Raw genomic sequence first — 19,659 nt, 5'->3', positions numbered from 1 at the left:
AGGAAAGCGGGTATCGATGGCTCAAGGTGCACTCTTGGCTCAAGGACAGGGTACAGTACGGTCCAGTAGATGCAGGGAGGTCACAGCGCTCGGAGGTCACGACTGGTTCTTCCTCTTCAAGCTCGGGGCGCATCTGACGTCACGTCCGGTGAGTCGCTTCGTATATCCGGCGGGGAGTGACACGCCCTCGGCTCGTTAGCTCCGCCCAAAATGGAATCGGCACGTTGCTTCTCATTGGGTGCGTGCTGGGGGGGGGGGGTTACCGGCTCCGCCCTTGACGAGGGGCTGACAAGGAGCCCCTTCGTGGTAACCCCGTCGGAGCGCATCGTTAATGGCGGCTAACCGAGCCGGTGTGAGGACGCACACTCCTCCGCGCAGCGCCGTTGTTGTAGTTGTTGTTGTAATTGTTGTTGTTGTTGTTGCTGTAGTTGTTGTTGTTGTTGTTTGGGGAAGAAGACGGGAGGAGGCATGGGAAGGTCCTAAACTCACTACTGGTGCCATATAATCACATTCTGGTGCAACGAAGAGTCGGAATTAATGGAAACGAGTCCTTAACTGACATAGACTAAGAATAACTAGCAAGATGTCCGAAAGTTGTCTACGTGTGATGCGGTGGACCTGGGCACGACATTTAATGGGGGAAAAAGGGGAAGGTCGGTTCTACAGAGTGTTGTTTACAGACAATGGGACTAGGGAATGGGGGATTGGGGATAGTTGGGGAGTATTGGGGAAATAGGGGAATATTTACAAGCGGATATGGAGGCCAAATTCCATATTCGCAACAATATATTTATTTATACGCCTTTAGGCCCCTTTAAACCTTTATTTAAATTGAATTATATATTTCAACAATGTGGAACACAAATCACCTTCATAATACTTCCAAGGGCCTCCAGTTTTGCAGCACTTCAATTTAAAAAATTAAAGGTTCAATGGGGTGGTGTATAAGGTTGCTGTTTGTAATGAAATTGTATCTAAGTTGAACCCAGGTGTTATGCTCTCTCCAACCACTGAGAGGCGTCTATAAGAACTCGGACCAGTCATCGCTCCGGGACACTCCCGTGACATTTAATCTGTGACAGCGTAGACTCGAATTGTGCGTATATTTAGATGATCCAGGCTTGCTTGTACTGATTGATTAATTGCTGGACTTCTCCTTGATTATATAATCCTGATATATTGCATGATCGTATTTTTACAGGATGTTGCCAGAGATCGAATTTTCATTAAACCTATTATTGGGACAATGTTGTGGATTTGACTTTCACTACAATTAATGAAAATTCGTCTCTTCGTCTTGAACGAGAACGAGACACGAACGAGAACGACATGACACATAAGATGATCCAAGTGCCGATCTTCGGAGCAGACCCTCAGGCGGCGGACGCGGCCGCCAAACTGACACATTGGTTGAAAATCTTGGACAACCAATTCAAGGCTCAGGAAGCCGTCACCAATGAAACAAAACTCGAAGTGCTGCAAACAAAGGTACACCATACCGTACACCACACAAAGGTACACCATACCGTACATGGCAATCGAAAGATGAGACGTTTGATGCAGCTGTGACTGAGCTGAAGCGTATTTACATTTAAAAAACGAAGCGTGGTCTATTCCCGACATTTGCTCGCAACACGACGACAACAGCCCACGGAGACTTTAGATCAATTTGCTCAAGACCTCCAGCGCCTACTGAAGGAGAGTACCCCTGTGGTACGTACTCATGAACAAGTCTGTGATGACCTTGTTCGCGATTCTTTCGTCGCATGACTCAGGTCCCCAGTCGTCAGACAAAGACTACTTGAAGAAGCCGATTTGACCCGAGCCGAAGCACTCCGGCTATCTCACGTGTATACCGAAGCACGGGAACAATCCGACGCATATGAACGTCCATACATCACTGCGGGGACATCTCGACAGACTCGACCGGAGAGAGCTACCGCCGAGGTCGTGGATGCAGCCTCGGCACCTCTGCCGGAATCGGAGACCCCGGCCACTCCCGAGGATCCCGATCCGGGCTTGACGGCGGCCACTGCAGCTGGACCCAAGTCCGGAAGTAACGCTGCATGCTATTTCTGCGGGAATCGAAATCATCCCAGGTCTGTTTGCCCTGCTAAAAATGCGACGTGTCATTTGTGCTCAAAGCCGGGTCATTTTGCAAAAGTTTGCCGAGCGTCGCGGAGCAAACGAACCCGCTCGACGATGAATGTGCTCATCTCCGAGCCAGCGGCCCGAGCGGCGCACGGTGCGCCTTGTCCGACCTTGATGGGGATCGCCCCTTTCCGTGGGCCCCGAGCTGAGAGCTCGACCTTGGTGAGACTCGCTGCGCCGACTAAACAAGTGGCGCAAACACGACAGTACGCGGAGCGACCGTCCTTGGCCGGCATTCTTCCGACACCCTGCCAACTTCCGGGATTGGCCACCCGATCGGCTAATGTTGGCTTTGAAACTCCGCGCGTGGCTCGAGCGCCCTCCGGAGGCTGCACGTATGATCTACAAGCTACTGCAACGGCACGGAAGCTGGGAACTTCACGCGTGGCACGCGCGCCCTCCGGAGGCGGCACGACTGGCCTACAAACGACTTCAACGGCACGAAAGACTTTAGCTGGCGTTGGATCCACACGCGAGGCACAAGCGCCTCGCCTTGACGACTCGATAATTACAGGTCCACCTGGCCTGGCTCGTGCTGTTATCCCACTCATGATCTAGGGAATTTTTGCTGATGCTTTGATCGATACGGGATCCACGGATAGTTATGTTGATTTTCGACTTGTGCAGAAACATGGATGGCTGATTCTTGGGACAAGACGCCGAATCTTTATGGCCTATTTTTTATTTTTTTATCTCAGGGGCTATGTCTTAGCACAAAAGGGGAATGTCGACTGAAGCTTGCGATTAAGGGTCGAATGTTTCCGGATGTGCATCTAATTGTCTTACCAGCATCATGTGCAGAAGTTTTGCTAGGACATGATTTTCTCAAGCGACATGGACGTTTGGAAATGGAATTTGGTGGTACTGATACGATTGCTGTGTGTGCTCTTGCAGGGATGGAAATTGAACCGCTGTCGCTGTTCCCCAATATGACCACGGACTGTACACACCTGTAGCGGTTAAATCGCGGCGCTACTCACGGGCAGACGCGCAATTCATTGCGGAGGAAACGGCGCAGCTACTAAAGGAAGGTATCATAGAACCTAGTCGGTTGCCATGGCGGGCCCAAGTTCTGGTGGTACGAAGCGAAGCGCATCACAAACACATGGTAATCGACTATTCGCAGACAATTAATCGGTTTACACAGCTGGACGCCTACCCACTCCCGGGAATGGACTCCCTGGTTCGACAGGTGGCACAGTATTCGGTCTATAGCACTCTCGATCTGCGTAGTGCGTATCATCAAATCCCCATCTCCGAGGCCGATCGCATCTATACAGCGTTTGAATCGGGTCAGAGGTTATACCAGTTCACCCGGCTACAATTTGGGGTCACGAACGGGGTCTCTTGTTTTCAGAGGGCTATGGACGACCTCATCGCTAAGGAGAACTTGACCGATGTCTTTGTATATCTAGATAATCTCACGGTTTGCGGGTATGACCAGGAACATCATGATGCTAATCTGAAGCGCTTCCTCGAGGTCACGCAGAGGTATCGCTTAACTATGAATGAGGCTAAATGTCGTTACTCTGCTCGCACAATAGATCTTCTGGGGTACACCGTGACCCACAGCTCTGTTGCTCCGGATAAGGAGCGTCTGCGACCCTTGCTTGACATGGCCCCGCCCTGCGATCGTGCTTGGTTGAAGCGTGCTCTCGGGCTATTCGCTCATTATTCTAAGTGGGTACAAAATTTCTCCGCGAAACTCCACCCACTTGTGGGCTGCGAAGCGTTCCCCATGAGCCTTGCCACCAAGGCCGCTTTCCATAGCCTTAAGTCCGACCGCTGGTGCCACTGTGGCGACGATTGACGAAAATAAATTTTGTTTTGGAAAGTGATGCGTCGGATCATGCGATAGCTGCAACTCTCTCCCAAGGGGGGTGCCCTGTGGCCTTTTCGCGGACTCTCTCCTCCGCTGAGCGGAGACATTCGTCTGTCGAAAAGGAGGCGTATGCCATCGTCGAGTCGATTCGGCGTTGGCGTCCCCATTTGCTCAGACGACTTCCAAATTATCACGGACCAACAGAGTGTTGCGTTTATGTATGACACCCAGCATGCTCAACGCATTAAGAATGAGAAAATTACTCGCTGGCGGATCGAACTCGCCGATTTCTGCTACACAATCAAATATCGCCCTGGGAGGGATAACCTGGTTGCCGACGCCTTATCGCGGCCGGCGATGTGTGCGAGTCTCATATCTTTTGAGGATCTGCACACTTTGCACGACACCTTGTGCCATCCCGGGGTGACGCGTTTCGCTCATTTTGTGCGGTCGTAACTTGCCCTACTCGGTTGAAGATATTGGTCAGATCTGTCGCACTTGTTCTGTATGTGCTGAACTCAAACCGCGTTTTTACAACCCTCCTATGGGAACACTGGTCCGAGCAACTAGGCCGTGGGAGAGATTGGCGATGGATTTCAAAGGGCCACTGCCGGCGTCACCGGCATCGAGTAACTCTCGTTACCTGCTCACAATCGTTGACGAGTTCTCGCGATTCCCTTTTGCTTTCCCGTGCGTAGATATGACAGCCGCCACGGTTATCCGGTGCCTGCAGAACTTGTTTTCTATGTTTGGGAATCCGGCCTACGTGCATACCGATCAGGGTGCGGTGTTCCTGTCCCAGGAGGTGAGGAACTTCTTACTCCAACATAATGTCGCTTCTAGCTATACCACTCTGTATAGACCGCAGGCAAATGGACAGGTCGAACGCTTCAATGGTATTATATGGAGAGCCGTTACGCCGAGCCTTAAGTCCCTCGGCCGAGGCAAATGGGCTTGGTCGCTACCTGCGGCACTGAACTCGATCAGGACTTTACTGTGTACGGCTACCAATCGAACTCCCCACGAACGGATGTTTCATCACCCGAGAAGTTCGGGTAGTACCCGATCTTTACCTAGTTGGCTTGCAGAGCCGGGACCGGCTTACCTCAAACATGCGGTTCGCATGAGTAAGTATGGTCCACTAGTGGATAAGGTGCAAATACTCCAAGCTAATCCCGAGCATGCTCGTGTGTTGATGTCTGATGGACGCGAGTGAACTGTCTCCGTACGCCACCTGGCCCCTTGCGGGGAAATCGACGAACCAATTTACGAGTCTATGGACTCTCCCGTTGCTCCGCATGTGGAGTATCTGCTGGCCATCTCACGGCTAAATGCACCCCAACCTGTAGGCTCTGTGGTGCCACCTTCGTCACCTGACTTGGGCGGCTACTCCGACGCAGGGGACTCCGGTCTTGGGGATGTAGTACCCGGTAGTTTCCGGACCCGTGCCGGAAGGGAACTTCGTCGCCCTGATCGCTACGGATGGACCGACTGACATGGACGGACAATCGCTGCCCCTACTATTATGCTGCTGCGTGCTTGATTCCTGCCTTAGCGGAAGTGTAGTTTTAACGGCGGGGAGAATGTAATGAAATTGTATCTAAGTTGAACCCAGGTGTTATGCTCTCTCCAACCACTGAGAGGCGTCTATAAGAACTCGGACCAGTCATCGCTCCGGATCACTCCTGTGACATTTAATCTGTGACAGCATAGACTCGAATGGTGCGTATATTTAGATGATCCAGGCTTGCTTGTACCGATTGATAAATTGCTGGACTTCTCCTTGATTATATAATCCTGATATATTGCATGATCGTATTTTTACAGGATGTTGCCAGAGATCGAATTTTCATTGAACCTATCATTGGGACAATGTTATGGATTTGGGCGGCTACCCAAAGCCAAAGCCAAAGCCAAAGCCGGAAACCCAAAAGCACTCTTCTCGACAATAAACAAACTCCTCCGCCCCCTGAACACCACCACCCAGTCATTCACAGTAGACAACTGCATCTCCTTCCTCTCTTTCTTCCAACGCAAAATTGACAACATCTACAACAGCTTGACCACCGCCGCACCCGCTCCCCCTCCAACCACCTGCCCCCCCTTGTCCTGCCATCCCCTGTCTCGGTTCTCCCCAATCTCCCCTACTGACCTCTCTGAACTCCTCATAGGAATGAAAACTGCCACCTGCACTCTTGACCCCATCCCCTCCAGCTTTGTCAAAGCCTCCCTCCCTGCTCTCTCTCCACTCATCATTGCAACAATAAACTCCTCCCTGTCTACAGGCATCGTCCCACCTTCCCTCAAAATTGCTGCTGTTACCCCCATTCTAAAAAAACCTGGTCTAAACCCTGACACCCAAAACAACTTCAGACCCATCTCCAACCTACCCTTTCTGTCAAAAGTTTTGGAACGCGCTGTAGCCACTCAACTCAAACATCATCTCTCTGCCAATAACCTGTATGAAACATTCCAATCCGGATTCCGGTCCAACCACAGTACTGAAACTGCTCTCCTCAAAATCACCAATGACCTTCTCCTCTCCTCTGACGCTGGCAACCTCAACATTCTCGTCCTCCTCGACCTCAGCGCTGCCTTTGACACCATCGATCACACTATCCTCCTCACCCGACTTGAATCCACCTTTAACGTTACCGGCACTGCCCTCTCTTGGATTAAATCATACCTCTCTGACAGATGCCAGTTCATCTCCATCAATAACTGCAAATCCCCCACTGCTCCCCTCCCCCAAGGTGTCCCCCAAGGTTCAGTTCTTGGCCCCCTCCTCTTCATCCTTTACCTGTCCCCGCTCGGTCACTTAATCCGCCGTCATGGTCTCCAATTCCACTGCTTCGCCGATGACATCCAGCTTTTCATCTCCACCAAGTCCGTCTCCACCGACACCCACTCTATCCTGACAAACTGCATCACTGAAATAAAATCCTGGCTTCAAATCAACTTCCTCAAGCTTAACTGTGATAAATCTGAAATAATCATCATTGGCCCAAAAACGCTCACAAAATCCACCCATAACTTTGCCCTCAACATCGACGGTATCCCAGTATCCACCTCCCCTCACATCCGGAATCTTGGCGTCATCTTTGACCAAACCCTTTCCTTCGACAAATACACTAAACAGATCACAAAGTCAGCCTTCTTTCACCTGAAAAACATTGCCCGTCTCCGCTCATCCCTCTCCTCCACGGCTGCAGAAACCCTCATCCACGCCTTCATCACCTCCCGTCTGGACTACTGCAATAGCCTCCTCTATGGTTCACCCTCAAAAATCACCAATAAACTCCAATACATTCAGAACTCCGCTGCCCGTCTACTCACCCATTCCCGGACCCGTGACCACATCACCCCCGTCCTTTACAAGCTTCACTGGCTCCCCATCCCCCAGAGAATCCAGTACAAAATCCTCCTCTTGACATACAAAGCCCTCCATAACCTGGCCCCATCCTACCTGGCTGACCTCCTCTCCAGACACACTCCCACCCGCAACCTCCGCTCTGCTGGTACCAACCTCCTGACCCCCTCCATCCGGACCAAATTCAGATCCTGGGGGGACAGGGCCTTCTCCATCGCTGCTCCCACCCTCTGGAACTCACTACCTCACACCATCAGAGACTCCTCCTCACTCACCACATTCAAAACATCACTAAAGACCCACCTGTTCAACACTGCATTCAACATTCAACCCACAGCATTTAACCCCTGACTATCTCTTCTCCTTCTCCCTCCTTTTGCTTTAAATATTTCCCTATTGATTCTTGTCTTTTTGCAATTGTTGTTTTCATGTATTGTTATGCATTATGTTTGCCACTCTGTCAAAGCGCCTTTGGGCTTCTGGAAAAGCGCTATACAAAATAAATGAATTATTATTATTATTATTATGGATTTGACTTTCACTACACTGTTCATGAATGCTTCTGGACTACTTCAATAGCACTCTTTTTTTTGTTGCGGATATTTTTAAACGATCATTAAAATCATTAATTTATTAAAATGGAAGTAAAATTGAACGAACTGCCTGGCGTATTGTGTTCTGTGAACTCTCTTGTTGTTGTTGTTGTTGTTGTTCAAGGGATAGAGCCAGAAGCAGAAGTGCAAATAATAGTGCTGGGAACAAAAGTGCAAACATAATGGTGATTCATTCATTCCCACCCCCTTTCAATATGAATGGCACTGAGGTGGAAATGCGTTGAAAGACGTTTTGGAATTCATTACCAGAGTCATAAGCAGCAGGGGTTTGTTCCAAGCACATAATCATTCCATCTTAGACGTTGATAGTCAGGTAAACACCAAATTATGACACCAGTTATTGGAATCACAGCCATAATCACATACTTGAAACCACATGTCATGGCAAACATATAATAATTTTTTTTAATGCTTGTGTTGTATACGAGTCATCACTGACAAGTCTAGTTCAGCTGGATGCGAACTGAATCCAACAAGATTAGGAACATTTCATCAGCTGTGAATTTAACGTTCAGATTACAGCAAAATTGTAATCTGGATGAAAAGCAAATTCTAAGCCGAACAAGTGAAACAACCTGCAACACCTTCAACAGACACATCACAACTCCTCTTCAGGCCATAAATATAGTATTGGTTCCCTGTGGCAGAAGTTCTTGAGACTTTCATGGAATCTTTCCAGGACAGTGGGACAAACCACAAAGCAAAATCTTTTAAACTGAATAATCCAGTCCTGTGAGTTTCTGAAGGCCAGGCATTCCAGTTCCACAGGAAGTACTTTCTGTGTGACATCCTTTCTTGGAGAAATGGCAAATGAACTTATGTATACTCAGATTTGTCGTTACATTTTTAGACTTTTAGATTTTTATGTTTGCACATTAGTGCTGGCAGGAGAGCCGAGACCCTACAGGTATGTGATGTCACATTTGTGCTGTCTTAGCCAGGGTTAAAATGTCAACGACACTGGTGTTTGACATGCAAGGACATGTATCAATGTGTGTGCACCGCGTCCATCGGAAAGATGTTGAGATCCCAAGGTGTCTTTCACGAAGAGTACCCGAGTTATTGTCGGCACTATGAACAAATTACAATCATATTCCTGCCCTGACTCCAGCAGAATTCCCTTTCCAAGAGACTGCTTCACAGATGCTCTGCAAAGTAAGCCCATTCTGTGAAACTCCCAAAATCCATGATCACTGCTCACCTCCACTCATCCATTCCTCTTTTTCCCCCACCTGTAGAACCAACTTCCACATTCTCTTCAATCTCGCTTTTCCCTCCAGGTTTTCAAGACAGCTGTTCACCACGATCTCAGATCATCCCCAATCCAAATCCATGATATTGTCTAATCTCGATAACTCCCCCCCTCCCCCCCCCCCAATCCCTCCGGCCAAGCTTCCAGTTTTCCTTCCTGAGAGTTTGATTCTGTATCCATCTTGTCCACCCCCTGTGTCTTTCCCCTACCTAACCCCTCAGTCTTATCCACATTCTTTTTTTTCTTTCTTTTATTTTTTAAATACAAGATCGAGGCTCGTGTAAGAGCTAACATTAATGACAAAAATAACAAACGGATACATAATACATAATAAAGGGAGTGGGAGAGAAGATGGGGAGAGAGGGGTTAGCACTCAAGTACAACATTTGAGAGCAGGGACATCGGGAGATCTGTGGGAGAGAGAGGGCTTGGGGGAAGGAGGCATGGGAAGGGGTGGGGGAGGTAAAAACCACATGGACACTGATAGGACTTCCAGGAAAGAAGTTGGAATTTCAAAAATGTGGATCTGGGGTGAATTAACGGGGGTAGAAAATATCAAGGTTTTGGATGGGGGAAGATAAGAGATGGTGCTGAACAGCTGTTTTAAAGACCTGGAGGGAGGGGTGGGATTGAAGAGAGTGGGGGAGTTTGTTCCAAAGGCAGGAGAAAAGAGGAATGAAGGAGTGAAGGTGAGCAGAGAGTCTGGAATTTGGCAGTTTAACCATAAGAGGGTTGCTGGCAGATCTTGTGCGACCTGTAGGAATATTTGGGGGACAGAGCACAGAGAGAGCTGGGGGGGCAAGGCCGGAGAGGAGTCGATAGAAGACAGTCTCCCTTATTTCTCCAAGTCTCTCTCAATTTTGTCCTCCACCCCTGCTGTTGTTGTTTCACCCCTCTCTCTTTATGCTGTTCCTTTTGTTCTGTCAATACATCCTGATCCGTTCTATTTTGTAGCTCCTCCACTGGCCTCGACTTTGTATACAAAAAAAGAATGCGGCACCTTGAGGATGATAAATATGATCTGCATAAAGACAGCAAAGCTAATCAAACGAGGGAACGAAGCAACAACAGTTCAGTTTTCAACAGCAACAGTTGCTCATGATACATTACGCAAGGACCTTGTCAGTGCATGTCCTCATTTCGATTCTGATTATCTTTGAAGTGCATGAATTACAAGTGAATGAGGTTACCATGCAACTGTAAATAGGAAAGTCTGTCAATAGATAACAATGTCAGCATACTTACTTCATGAGCAGAATTGTTTGTGTTATTGCTCTGTTATCTAGGTCGATATAACATAACTTGGTGAAGCAATGCAAGCGAACGAGGCCCATAAAAGAATGGATATTAGAAGACACCTGCTAGCTCAACAACGTACTTTCTATAAGATGAGGTGTTTTGTAATACAGCTATGGGGTACCTTCTACCTGCAAGCAATGACCATGGGGGTTTGTGAAACGAACTATTGTATCTTTGACAGGCAGAGAATGCAAATACAATGGACAGTCTTAACTCTTAGATGCAGGCGTCAAAAATCCTACATAAACACAGCCATTGGGCCTCGGAGGCCCAAGTGATGTATTCGTGTAACGTTTTATTTATTTATTAATTTTAAAAGATTTCTTTTCCTTTCATATCCTTTTTCAATCCAAGTCGATGCTCATGGATGTGTATTTGCTCAGAAAATGTGAATCATTGATCCTATTAGTTGGAAGAATCCCATACAAGTAATGAATCTTTATTATTTTTTTGCAAAAATCTTTTTTTGTTCTTGGTTTTTCAACTTTTTTTCTCTAAAATGTTGAGGCTCATGGAGGAGTATTTGCTTTAAAAATATGATTCACTCATCCTTTTATTTAGAATGTATATGTCTACAACTGTCAAAAATCCTACACCTATGCAGCCATTGGGTCTCGGAGGCCCCACAAATGTATTAGTGTAAAGTTTTTTAATTTTCATATTGTTGTCACTGAATTATTTGTAACCAAGTTAGAGGAGCATATAATGAGGCTCATATCAAGAAAATAATGATATAACATAGTAGTACAACAACATTTATGCCTGGTCTCTAAGCCCCTGGCCTGAATTCGTGTTATGAGTGAAGAATGAAGATTTTCCCACGAGCCTGAATGAAATTTTCATATTTTTGTCACAGAATTATTTGTAACCAAGTTATAGGAGCATATAATGAGGCTCATTTCAAGAAAATAATGATACAACATAGTAGTACAACAACATTTATGTGGGGCCTCTAAGGCCCCAGGCCTGCATTCGTGTCGGATTTTCGGGTTATAATTGAAGAATGATTTTCCCACGAGCCTGAATGAATTTTTTTTTTGATGTCACTGAATTTTGTGTAACAACATGAAAGTCGGTGAAAATGAGGCTCATTCCAAAAAATAATTGTACAACATAGTTTTTGCAACAACAACAAAAAAAAAACCTTGTGGGCCTCTCAGGCCCAATCACTGCATCCAAGGGTAAACATCGATGGATGACACCGACCCGTCGGTCGGCCTTTCCTGCAAAGAACCGCAAGAACCCACGCAACAGGATTTGATCCCATAAGCAATACTACGAAGCCCTAATAACACGGCGGTGAGCCCGAGAGCGCCGGCGCATTGTTCAAAGTGCACAATAAATCCATCAGGTCGGTCCAATTGGGAAAACAGGAAAGTTCATTTATTTTTAGAGTTGCGTCTTGGTGACTCAGCAGACGCAGGAGCACAAGCACATTTCCTTTGGTTCATAACCTTCCTGTTTCTCTCTCACTCTCCACCCAGAACAACCCCATCCCACTTTACTGTCCACATCACCTTCCAAAGCTATTTTCTCCATGCACATTCCCTTTAATCCAGCTAGCGAGGAAGTCCTTGAATCGAAAATTGGTTTCGTGTGCACCTATTTTGCGTGAATGCAAAAATGGCCCAGAAATTGCCATCACGTGGAAGGTGAGAGGCAGCATCATATGCATTGTATCCTGGGAACATTGGCTTGTACTGTTCAATGAGGAAAACAACAGCCAGGAAGTGGAAAGGTAATGCATTGGCCCGGCATGATGGCACAACGCAATCGGCATTGGCAAGAACAAAACAAAACCAGGAAGCAGATCTAATTTAAAATGAGTGCTTACAGTGCATGAAATGCTCATTAAAGTCATTGGTTCTGAAGAAAGTTACTCCTTGTAAACTCTTCCAGGTGGATGGGAAGGGAGATGATTTGGTCGATTTTCAGCAACAAGTAGTTGCAACACAAGACAACCCTCATCTTACGCAAAGCCATTTGTCCATCAGAAGAACTCCATCATCCCCAAGCGATAATTGGCTTATCTCTCCTCCCCCTCTCCTTTTTATGGAAGTCATCCAAAAGCAGCAACTTCCTTCACGCTTCAAGGTGACAATATGGAAGGTGTTGATCATGTGTATTTAGGTACGGTATCTAATTTTTGTATGTTGGCATTGATGTTATGGTGAAGATTAGGGTAAGGTTTGAGGTTAAGCTACTCTGCTAACGCCAGAAATCAGCCAATCATCACTTGGGAGATGGTCAGACTTTCAGAGCTTATGGCCCAATAGAACAACTATGACGATGGAATGTGAGCACAAGGCAACACCTTCTCAAGCCGAGCAAAGCTTTCCCTCCATAATTGCTACCTGTTCAAACGAAAGTTTCATAGAGGAACACAACAAATTTTAGGCAATCTCAAAATACCAGTGGAGAAGCTACAATAATCGATAAACGACCTTTGATGAAACAACTGGACAATTACTCAGAGGTGAAAGTGAAAAGGGATACAAAACTTCATACAGTGACTTCAGAAAGTATTCACACCCCTTGAATTTTTCACATTTTGTTATGTAACAGCCTGAATTAAAAATGGATTAAATTGAAACTTTGGTCACTGATCGACACATAATACCCCATAGTCAAAGTCGAATTTTGTTTTTAGAAATCTTTACAAAATAATTAAAAATTAAAAGCTGAAATGTCACGAGTCAATAAGTATTCAACTCCTTTGCTATAACATTCCAAATTGAGCTCAGGTGCATCCAAATTCCTTTGATCATCCTTGAAATGTCTCGACAACTCCATTGGAGTCCACCTGTGGCCAATTCAATTTAATTGACATGATTTAGAAAGAAACACCTTTCTATATAAGGTCCGAAGTTGACAGTACCTCTCAGAGCATAAACTCCACCATGAAGTCGGAGGCATTGTCCGGAGAACTACGAGATAGAATTGTGGGAGGCATAGATGTGGGGAAGGGTATAAAACAATTTATAGAGTGTTTAAACTTCCCAAGAGCACAGTGAGCTCCATCATTAGAAAATGGAAATAATATGGAACTATCCAGACTTCCTTGAGCTGGTCTTCCGACCAAACTGAGCAACCAGGTAAGAAGGGCCTTGGTCAGGGAAGTGACTAAGAACCCATTGACCACACTGACAATTACAGATTCCTTGGCTGAGATGGGAGAACCTGTCAGAAGGACAACAGTTTCTACAGCACTTCACAAATCTAGGCTTTACGGGAGAGACGCAAGTTCCTCCTGAGAAAAAAGGCAGATGACAGCACGCCTGGAGTTTGCAAAAAGGCACGTGGAAGACTCAGAGCACGAGGCAAAATATTCTGTTGTCTGATGAGACGAAAAATAAACTCTTTGGTCTGAATGCAAAGCGCTACGTCTGGTGGAAACCAAGCACAGCTCATCACCCATCAAACACAATCCCTACCACCGTGAAGCATGGTGGTGGCAGCATCATGCTATGGGGATGCTTTTCAGCAGCAAAGACTGGGAGAATTGTAAGGATAAAGGGAACAATGAATGAAGCCAAATACAGGCAAATCCTTGAGGAGAATTTGCTTCAGTGTGCAAAAGACCTTCGACTGTGGTGAAGATTTATGCTCCAACAGGACAATGACCCCAAGCATACAGCCAAAGCAACACTGGAATGCCCCCCCTACCTTTCCCCCACCCCCTGTGCTGTGCCAGATACAACGCCCTCTGCTGGTGGAGGGAAGCAGTTGAAATTTGGTCATACTGCCAGTGATGGCTCGCCCACTCATCACGAAGGACAACATGGGGTCTTTAACACCCATCAATGAGTGCTGGCAGATGGGCCGCTAGTTTAACCTCCACCCAAGTGACAGCAAACACATTGATGAATCACCGTGCCAGTGAAACACCAGGATGGCAATTTATAGCTGTGCCAGGATTTGAGCACATGCTGTACCACTGCTGGTCTTGTAATACCATGTGGTGGCCACTGCTTCACTCCGTGGAACTGCAAATCTGTAATGATCAACGAAGATAGAGCAAAACTTTCTCACACAAGGAACTCCGCATGGTCCCTATATCCCTTTTGTTGAACAAGCTTTTCCTTTTGATTTATACTTCTTACACCAGTGGAGAAAGTTGTTAATGAAATCAGTGTCTCCAGTGATTAAGTCAGAGGCAAATTAAGTCACGTTCATTGCAAAGAGAGCACTTCAAAAAGCAAAGCTTCGGTGTTAGTGTCAAGAGGCTCTCGAGTTAGTGAAATAAGTGCCTCGGTGAATCTGGAAAAAAAATTAGAATAATGTGACAGTTGCTGAAGTCACAATTTTAGGAGGGAAATGGCAGATATTTACCAGCAAGCAGCAGCGGACATCTTGATGTAATATTACAATATGGTAGACGTAGAGCACGGTATGGACCGGCGGGATTGTCTGGAGGTACACACACTCACCTCTAAGCTATCAAGACTGGGTTTGAATCCCGACCGAACAATAAACTGCCATTCTGGTGTTTCGCTGGAAGGTTGATCCACAGTGTCCTTCGCGAAGAGTAGGCGAGCTATCGCCGGGAGCATGGCCGAATTTCAAATTGCTGCCCAAACTACTGCAGGGAAGGCAATGGCAAACCACCCACCCTTGCTCAGGAAGCTGCTTCGACATCACCGATCCTCTGTGACAGTACATCGCATATCAATCACAACACCTCGGTATAAATCTGAACACCCTTAATGGAGCCAACACTGGAAAGGTACATTCAGTCACGTGGTACAACCACTCACCACATTAAAGTTAAACATCATTTTCTCCATAATTCTTACAATGTCCTTCATTCCCGGCGAGTTTGACGCATATAGTTGCTGGTTTATCGGGTCCATCAAAAGGAGCACTTAATTTTCGCAGCATTTGATGAGACGAGAGCAGAGCGGCCAGAAAATTACATCCCATGCAACCTCCGGCCTACAAGGCTGCCCTTCACATTTCAAAAACCGATTGCAGAATCCCTGCAGTCATTAAGAGGTAATTAAGGTGAACAAGCAAGGAGCTGCTGTTCACCTATTTCATCTCCTGGTCTGTGCCACGGGAGCCCATCTCAGGTTGATGATATGGGGGTGGAGGGGGAAAGGGGAAATGGGGGAAAGGCTCCTTGCGTGGAGGGAGTGAGTCGGACTCCTTGCAGAGGGAGTGAGGATGGCTCCTTGCGGAGGGAGAGAGTAGGACTCCTTGCGGAGGGAGTGAGGAAGGCTCCTTGCGGAGGGAGTGAGGATGGATCCTTGCGGAGGGAGTGAGGATGGCTCCTTGCTGAGGGAGTGAGGATGGCTCCTTGCGGAGGGAGTGAGGATGGCTCCTTGCGGAGGGAGTGAGGATGGCTCCTTGCGGAGGGAGTGAGGATGGCTCCTTGCGGAGGGAGTGAGGATGGCTCCTTGCGGAGGGAGTGAGGATGGCTCCTTGCGGAGGGAGTGAGGATGGCTCCTTGCGGAGGGAGTGAGGATGGCTCCTTGCGGAGGGAGTGAGGATGGCTCCTTGCGGAGGGAGTGAGGATGGCTCCTTGCGGAGGGAGTGAGGATGGCTCCTTGAGGAGGGAGTGAGGATGGCTCCTTGAGGAGGGAGGGAGGATGGCTCCTTGCGGAGGGAGGGAGGATGGCTCCTTGCGGAGGGAGGGAGGATGGCTCCTTGCGGAGGGAGGGAGGATGGCTCCTTGCGGAGGGAGTGAGGATGGTTCCTTGCGGAGGGAGCGAGGATGGCTCCTTGCGGAGGGAGCGAGGCTGGCTCCTTGCGGAGGGAGCGAGGCTGGCTCCTTGCGGAGAGAGCGAGGATGGCTCCTTGCGGAGAGAGCGAGGATGGCTCCTTGCGGAGGGAGCGAGGATGGCTCCTTGCGGAGGGAGTGAGGATGGCTCCTTGCGGAGGGAGTGAGGATGGCTCCTTGCGGAGGGAGTGAGGATGGCTCCTTGCGGAGGGAGTGAGGATGGCTCCTTGCGGAGGGAGTGAGGATGGCTCCTTGCGGAGGGAGTGAGGATGGCTCCTTGCGGAGGGAGTGAGGATGGCTCCTTGCGGAGGGAGTGAGGATGGCTCCTTGCGGAGGGAGTGAGGATGGCTCCTTGCGGAGGGAGTGAGGATGGCTCCTTGCGGAGGGAGTGAGGTTGGCTCCTTGCGGAGGGAGTGAGGATGGCTCCTTGCGGAGGGAGTGAGGATGGCTCCTTGCAGAGGGAGTGAGGATGGCTCCTTGCGGAGGGAGTGAGGATGGCTCCTTGCGGAGGGAGTGAGGATGGCTCCTTGCGGAGGGAGTGAGGATGGCTCCTTGCGGAGGGAGTGAGGATGGCTCCTTGCGGAGGGAGTGAGGATGGCTCCTTGCGGAGGGAGTGAGGATGGCTCCTTGCGGAGGGAGTGAGGATGGCTCCTTGCGGAGGGAGTGAGGATGGCACCTTGCGGAGGGAGTGAGAATGGCTCCTTGCGGAGGGAGGGAGGATGGCTCCTTGCGGAGGGAGTGAGGATGGCTCCTTGCAGAGGGAGTGAGGATGGCTCCTTGCGGAGGGAGTGAGGATGGTTCCTTGTGGAGGGAGTGAGGATGGTTCCTTGTGGAGGGAGTGAGGATGGCTCCTTGCGGAGGGAGTGAGGATGGCTCCTTGCAGAGGGAGCGATGAAGACCAAGCGGAGAGAGTGAGGATGGCTCCTTGCGGAGGGAGTGAGAATGGCTCCTTGCGGGGGGAGTGAGGAAGGCTCCTTGCGGGGGGAGTGAGGAAGGCTCCTCGCGGAGGGAGTGAGGAAGGCTCCTCGCGGAGGGAGTGAGGATGGCTCCTCGCGGAGGGAGTGAGGATGGCTCCTCGCTGAGGGAGTGAGGATGGCTCCTTGTGGAGGGAGTGAGGCTGGCTCCTTGCGGAGGGAGTGAGGCTGGCTCCTTGCGGAGGGAGTGAGGCTGGCTCCTTGCAGAGGGAGTGAGGATGGCTCCTTGCAGAGGGAGTGAGGATGGCTCCTTGCAGAGGGAGTGAGGGTGGCTCCTTGCAGAGGGAGTGAGGATGGCTCCTTGCAGGGGGAGTGATGACGAATTCTTGCAGAGAGAGTGAGGAAGACTCCTTGCAGAGGGAATGAGGATGGCTCCTTGCGGAGGGAGTGAGGATGGCTCTTTGCAGAGGGAGTGAGGATAGCTCCTTGCAGAGAGAGTGAGGATAGCTCCTTGCAGAGAGAGTGAGGATGGCTCCTTGCGGAGGGAGTGAGGATGGCTCCTTGCAGAGAGAGTGAGGATGGCTCCTTGCGGAGAGTGAGGATGGCTCCTTGCGGAGGGAGTGAGGATGGCTCCTTGTGGAGGGAGTGAGGCTGGCTCCTTGCAGAGGGAGTGAGGCTGGCTCCTTGCGGAGGGAGTGAGGATGGCTCCTTGTGGAGGGAGTGAGGATGGCTCCTTGCGGAGGGAGTGAGGATGGCTCCTTGCAGAGGGAGTGAGGATGGCACCTTGTGGAGGGTGAGGATGGCTCCTTGTGGAGGAGTAAAGAAGGCTCCTTATGGGGGGAGGAGGCTGGGAGTGTGGTGTTGAGGGAGGGGAACAGTGAGGGGCTTCGACCCTTCGTATCATTTCAACTTTAAAGGTTCTGAGTTTGTATTCCTTGCTATCTCACCTTCTCCTTTCTAACACTAGAGTACAGTGGTGTGGCCGAAATCAAACACAAAATGTAGTTCATACTTGGTGTGAATTAAAAGTGAGATATTTCTGGCCAACACGTCATGGTTTGTTTACATTCCATTCCCGCTGCGCAGCACTTGCCATGTTGACAAAATTCGAAGATTTTCAACGGGTTAAGGTTCGATCGGGCCACACCGTCATCACCGTGCCCACATACCTATACCTGTCCTGATGATATACCTGTACGAGGACTCAGTTTATCAGGGTATGCACACGACCGCCAGGTAGCCTAGTACAGCATGTACAATTCCCATCTCCTTGTCTAGCTTCGTCCACATGCAATTGATCCATGTGCGAGCGAGTTCACTGTGTTTGTGCGTGTGTCCATGTGCAAGAGTCCAGGTGCGATGGTGTGTACCTATTTTGATGAGGCGTGTCCGTGTACAAGGGACGTCGTACCTATGTAAGTATGTATGCATGCCCGTGTCCCATCATGTCCACCATTCACATACCGAACGTGGCCAGGTAAAAACTGCAGTCCAGCAGTTCGGGCAGGCATGGGAAGTCCCCGAACACAGAGGCGCGATGCGCAGCCAAGGATGGGCAGGGCGGGCGATCCATGACCCGGGACGAGGATCTCCCCGCCCCGTCTCCGGGGACACCTCTCTCTACCTGTCTCCTCACTCTCTACGTGTAAATTTCTCTCTACCACTCTCCTTCTCACTCTTTTTCAGGCTGTGTGTCTCACTGTCCCCGAGATTCTCCCCGACGGGCACAGATCCCTCCCTCCTCCATGAGCCTCGCCCTCGATCCGCCCCATTCGCTCTGCTCGGAACCTGGAAATGCGCGCGTTTCTCACGCTTCGCACAAATTAACTCACATCCTATTATATGTTCATTCGTCATTCATATCCCTCTGGAAGTTCACACGGGACCTCGTGGTCACTTCGAGACAAAAATGACTCGACCAGACAAGAATGGCAAAAAGGATCCACGCCAATGGCCAAGAGAAAAACAACCTCTTGAAACCAAATTGATCACACCACCCCAGCCGTTCAGGTTACCTGCAAGTGCACCGCAATGAGGTGTCAAATGTTCGACTCAATATGTATGGAGACTTGACAGACTCACAAGTAATACAGTGCCTCCAGAAAGTATTCACACTCCTCGACTTTTTTCACATTTTCTTTTGTTACAGCCTGAATTTAAAATGGATTAAATTGAGATTTTAAATTCACTGATCAACACATAACACCCCATAATGTCGAAATGTATCCATGGAAATCTCCACTCATGGCTCGCGGACTTCCTCTCCTGTCGTAGTCAACGTGTGGCTCCAAATGGAATTCTCTCATCTCCCCTTCCTGTTCAGGCTGGAGTTCCCCAAGGTAGTGTTCTGGGCCCTGTGCTTTTTCTGGTCTTCATCACTGATCTCTCCGACTCTCTGGAGAATCCTCTCTATCTCTTTGCTGATGACTCCACTCTCTGCCGCTCCATACCTCATTCCTCAGATCGGCAGTCTGCAGCCTCCTCACTCTCTGCAGACCTGGACAAAATCACAAAC

The 19,659-nt window shown here is 48.9% G+C and overlaps 1 protein-coding gene across 3 annotated transcripts in view; it reads right to left on the bottom strand.

Moving 5' to 3' along the window:
- The window catches only part of LOC137438829 (regulator of G-protein signaling 3), a 305,803-nt gene extending 286,931 nt beyond the window's left edge, over positions 1-18,872 (bottom strand). For all 3 annotated transcript variants that reach the window (XM_078767307.1, XM_078767304.1, XM_078767306.1), the window contains exon 1: positions 18,609-18,872. In XM_078767307.1, coding sequence (XP_078623433.1) covers positions 18,609-18,717 — 109 coding nt within the window. In that variant the 5' untranslated portion in view covers positions 18,718-18,872. The remainder of the gene's footprint in view (positions 1-18,608) is intronic.
- Positions 18,873-19,659: the final 787 nt, after the last annotated feature.

The sequence above is a fragment of the Myxine glutinosa genome, chromosome 13, assembly GCF_964187855.1.
Source record: "Myxine glutinosa chromosome 13, kmMyxGlut1.1, whole genome shotgun sequence".
NCBI classification, from domain to species: domain Eukaryota; kingdom Metazoa; phylum Chordata; class Myxini; order Myxiniformes; family Myxinidae; genus Myxine; species Myxine glutinosa.
This window is presented reverse-complemented; position numbering and strand designations above follow the sequence as displayed.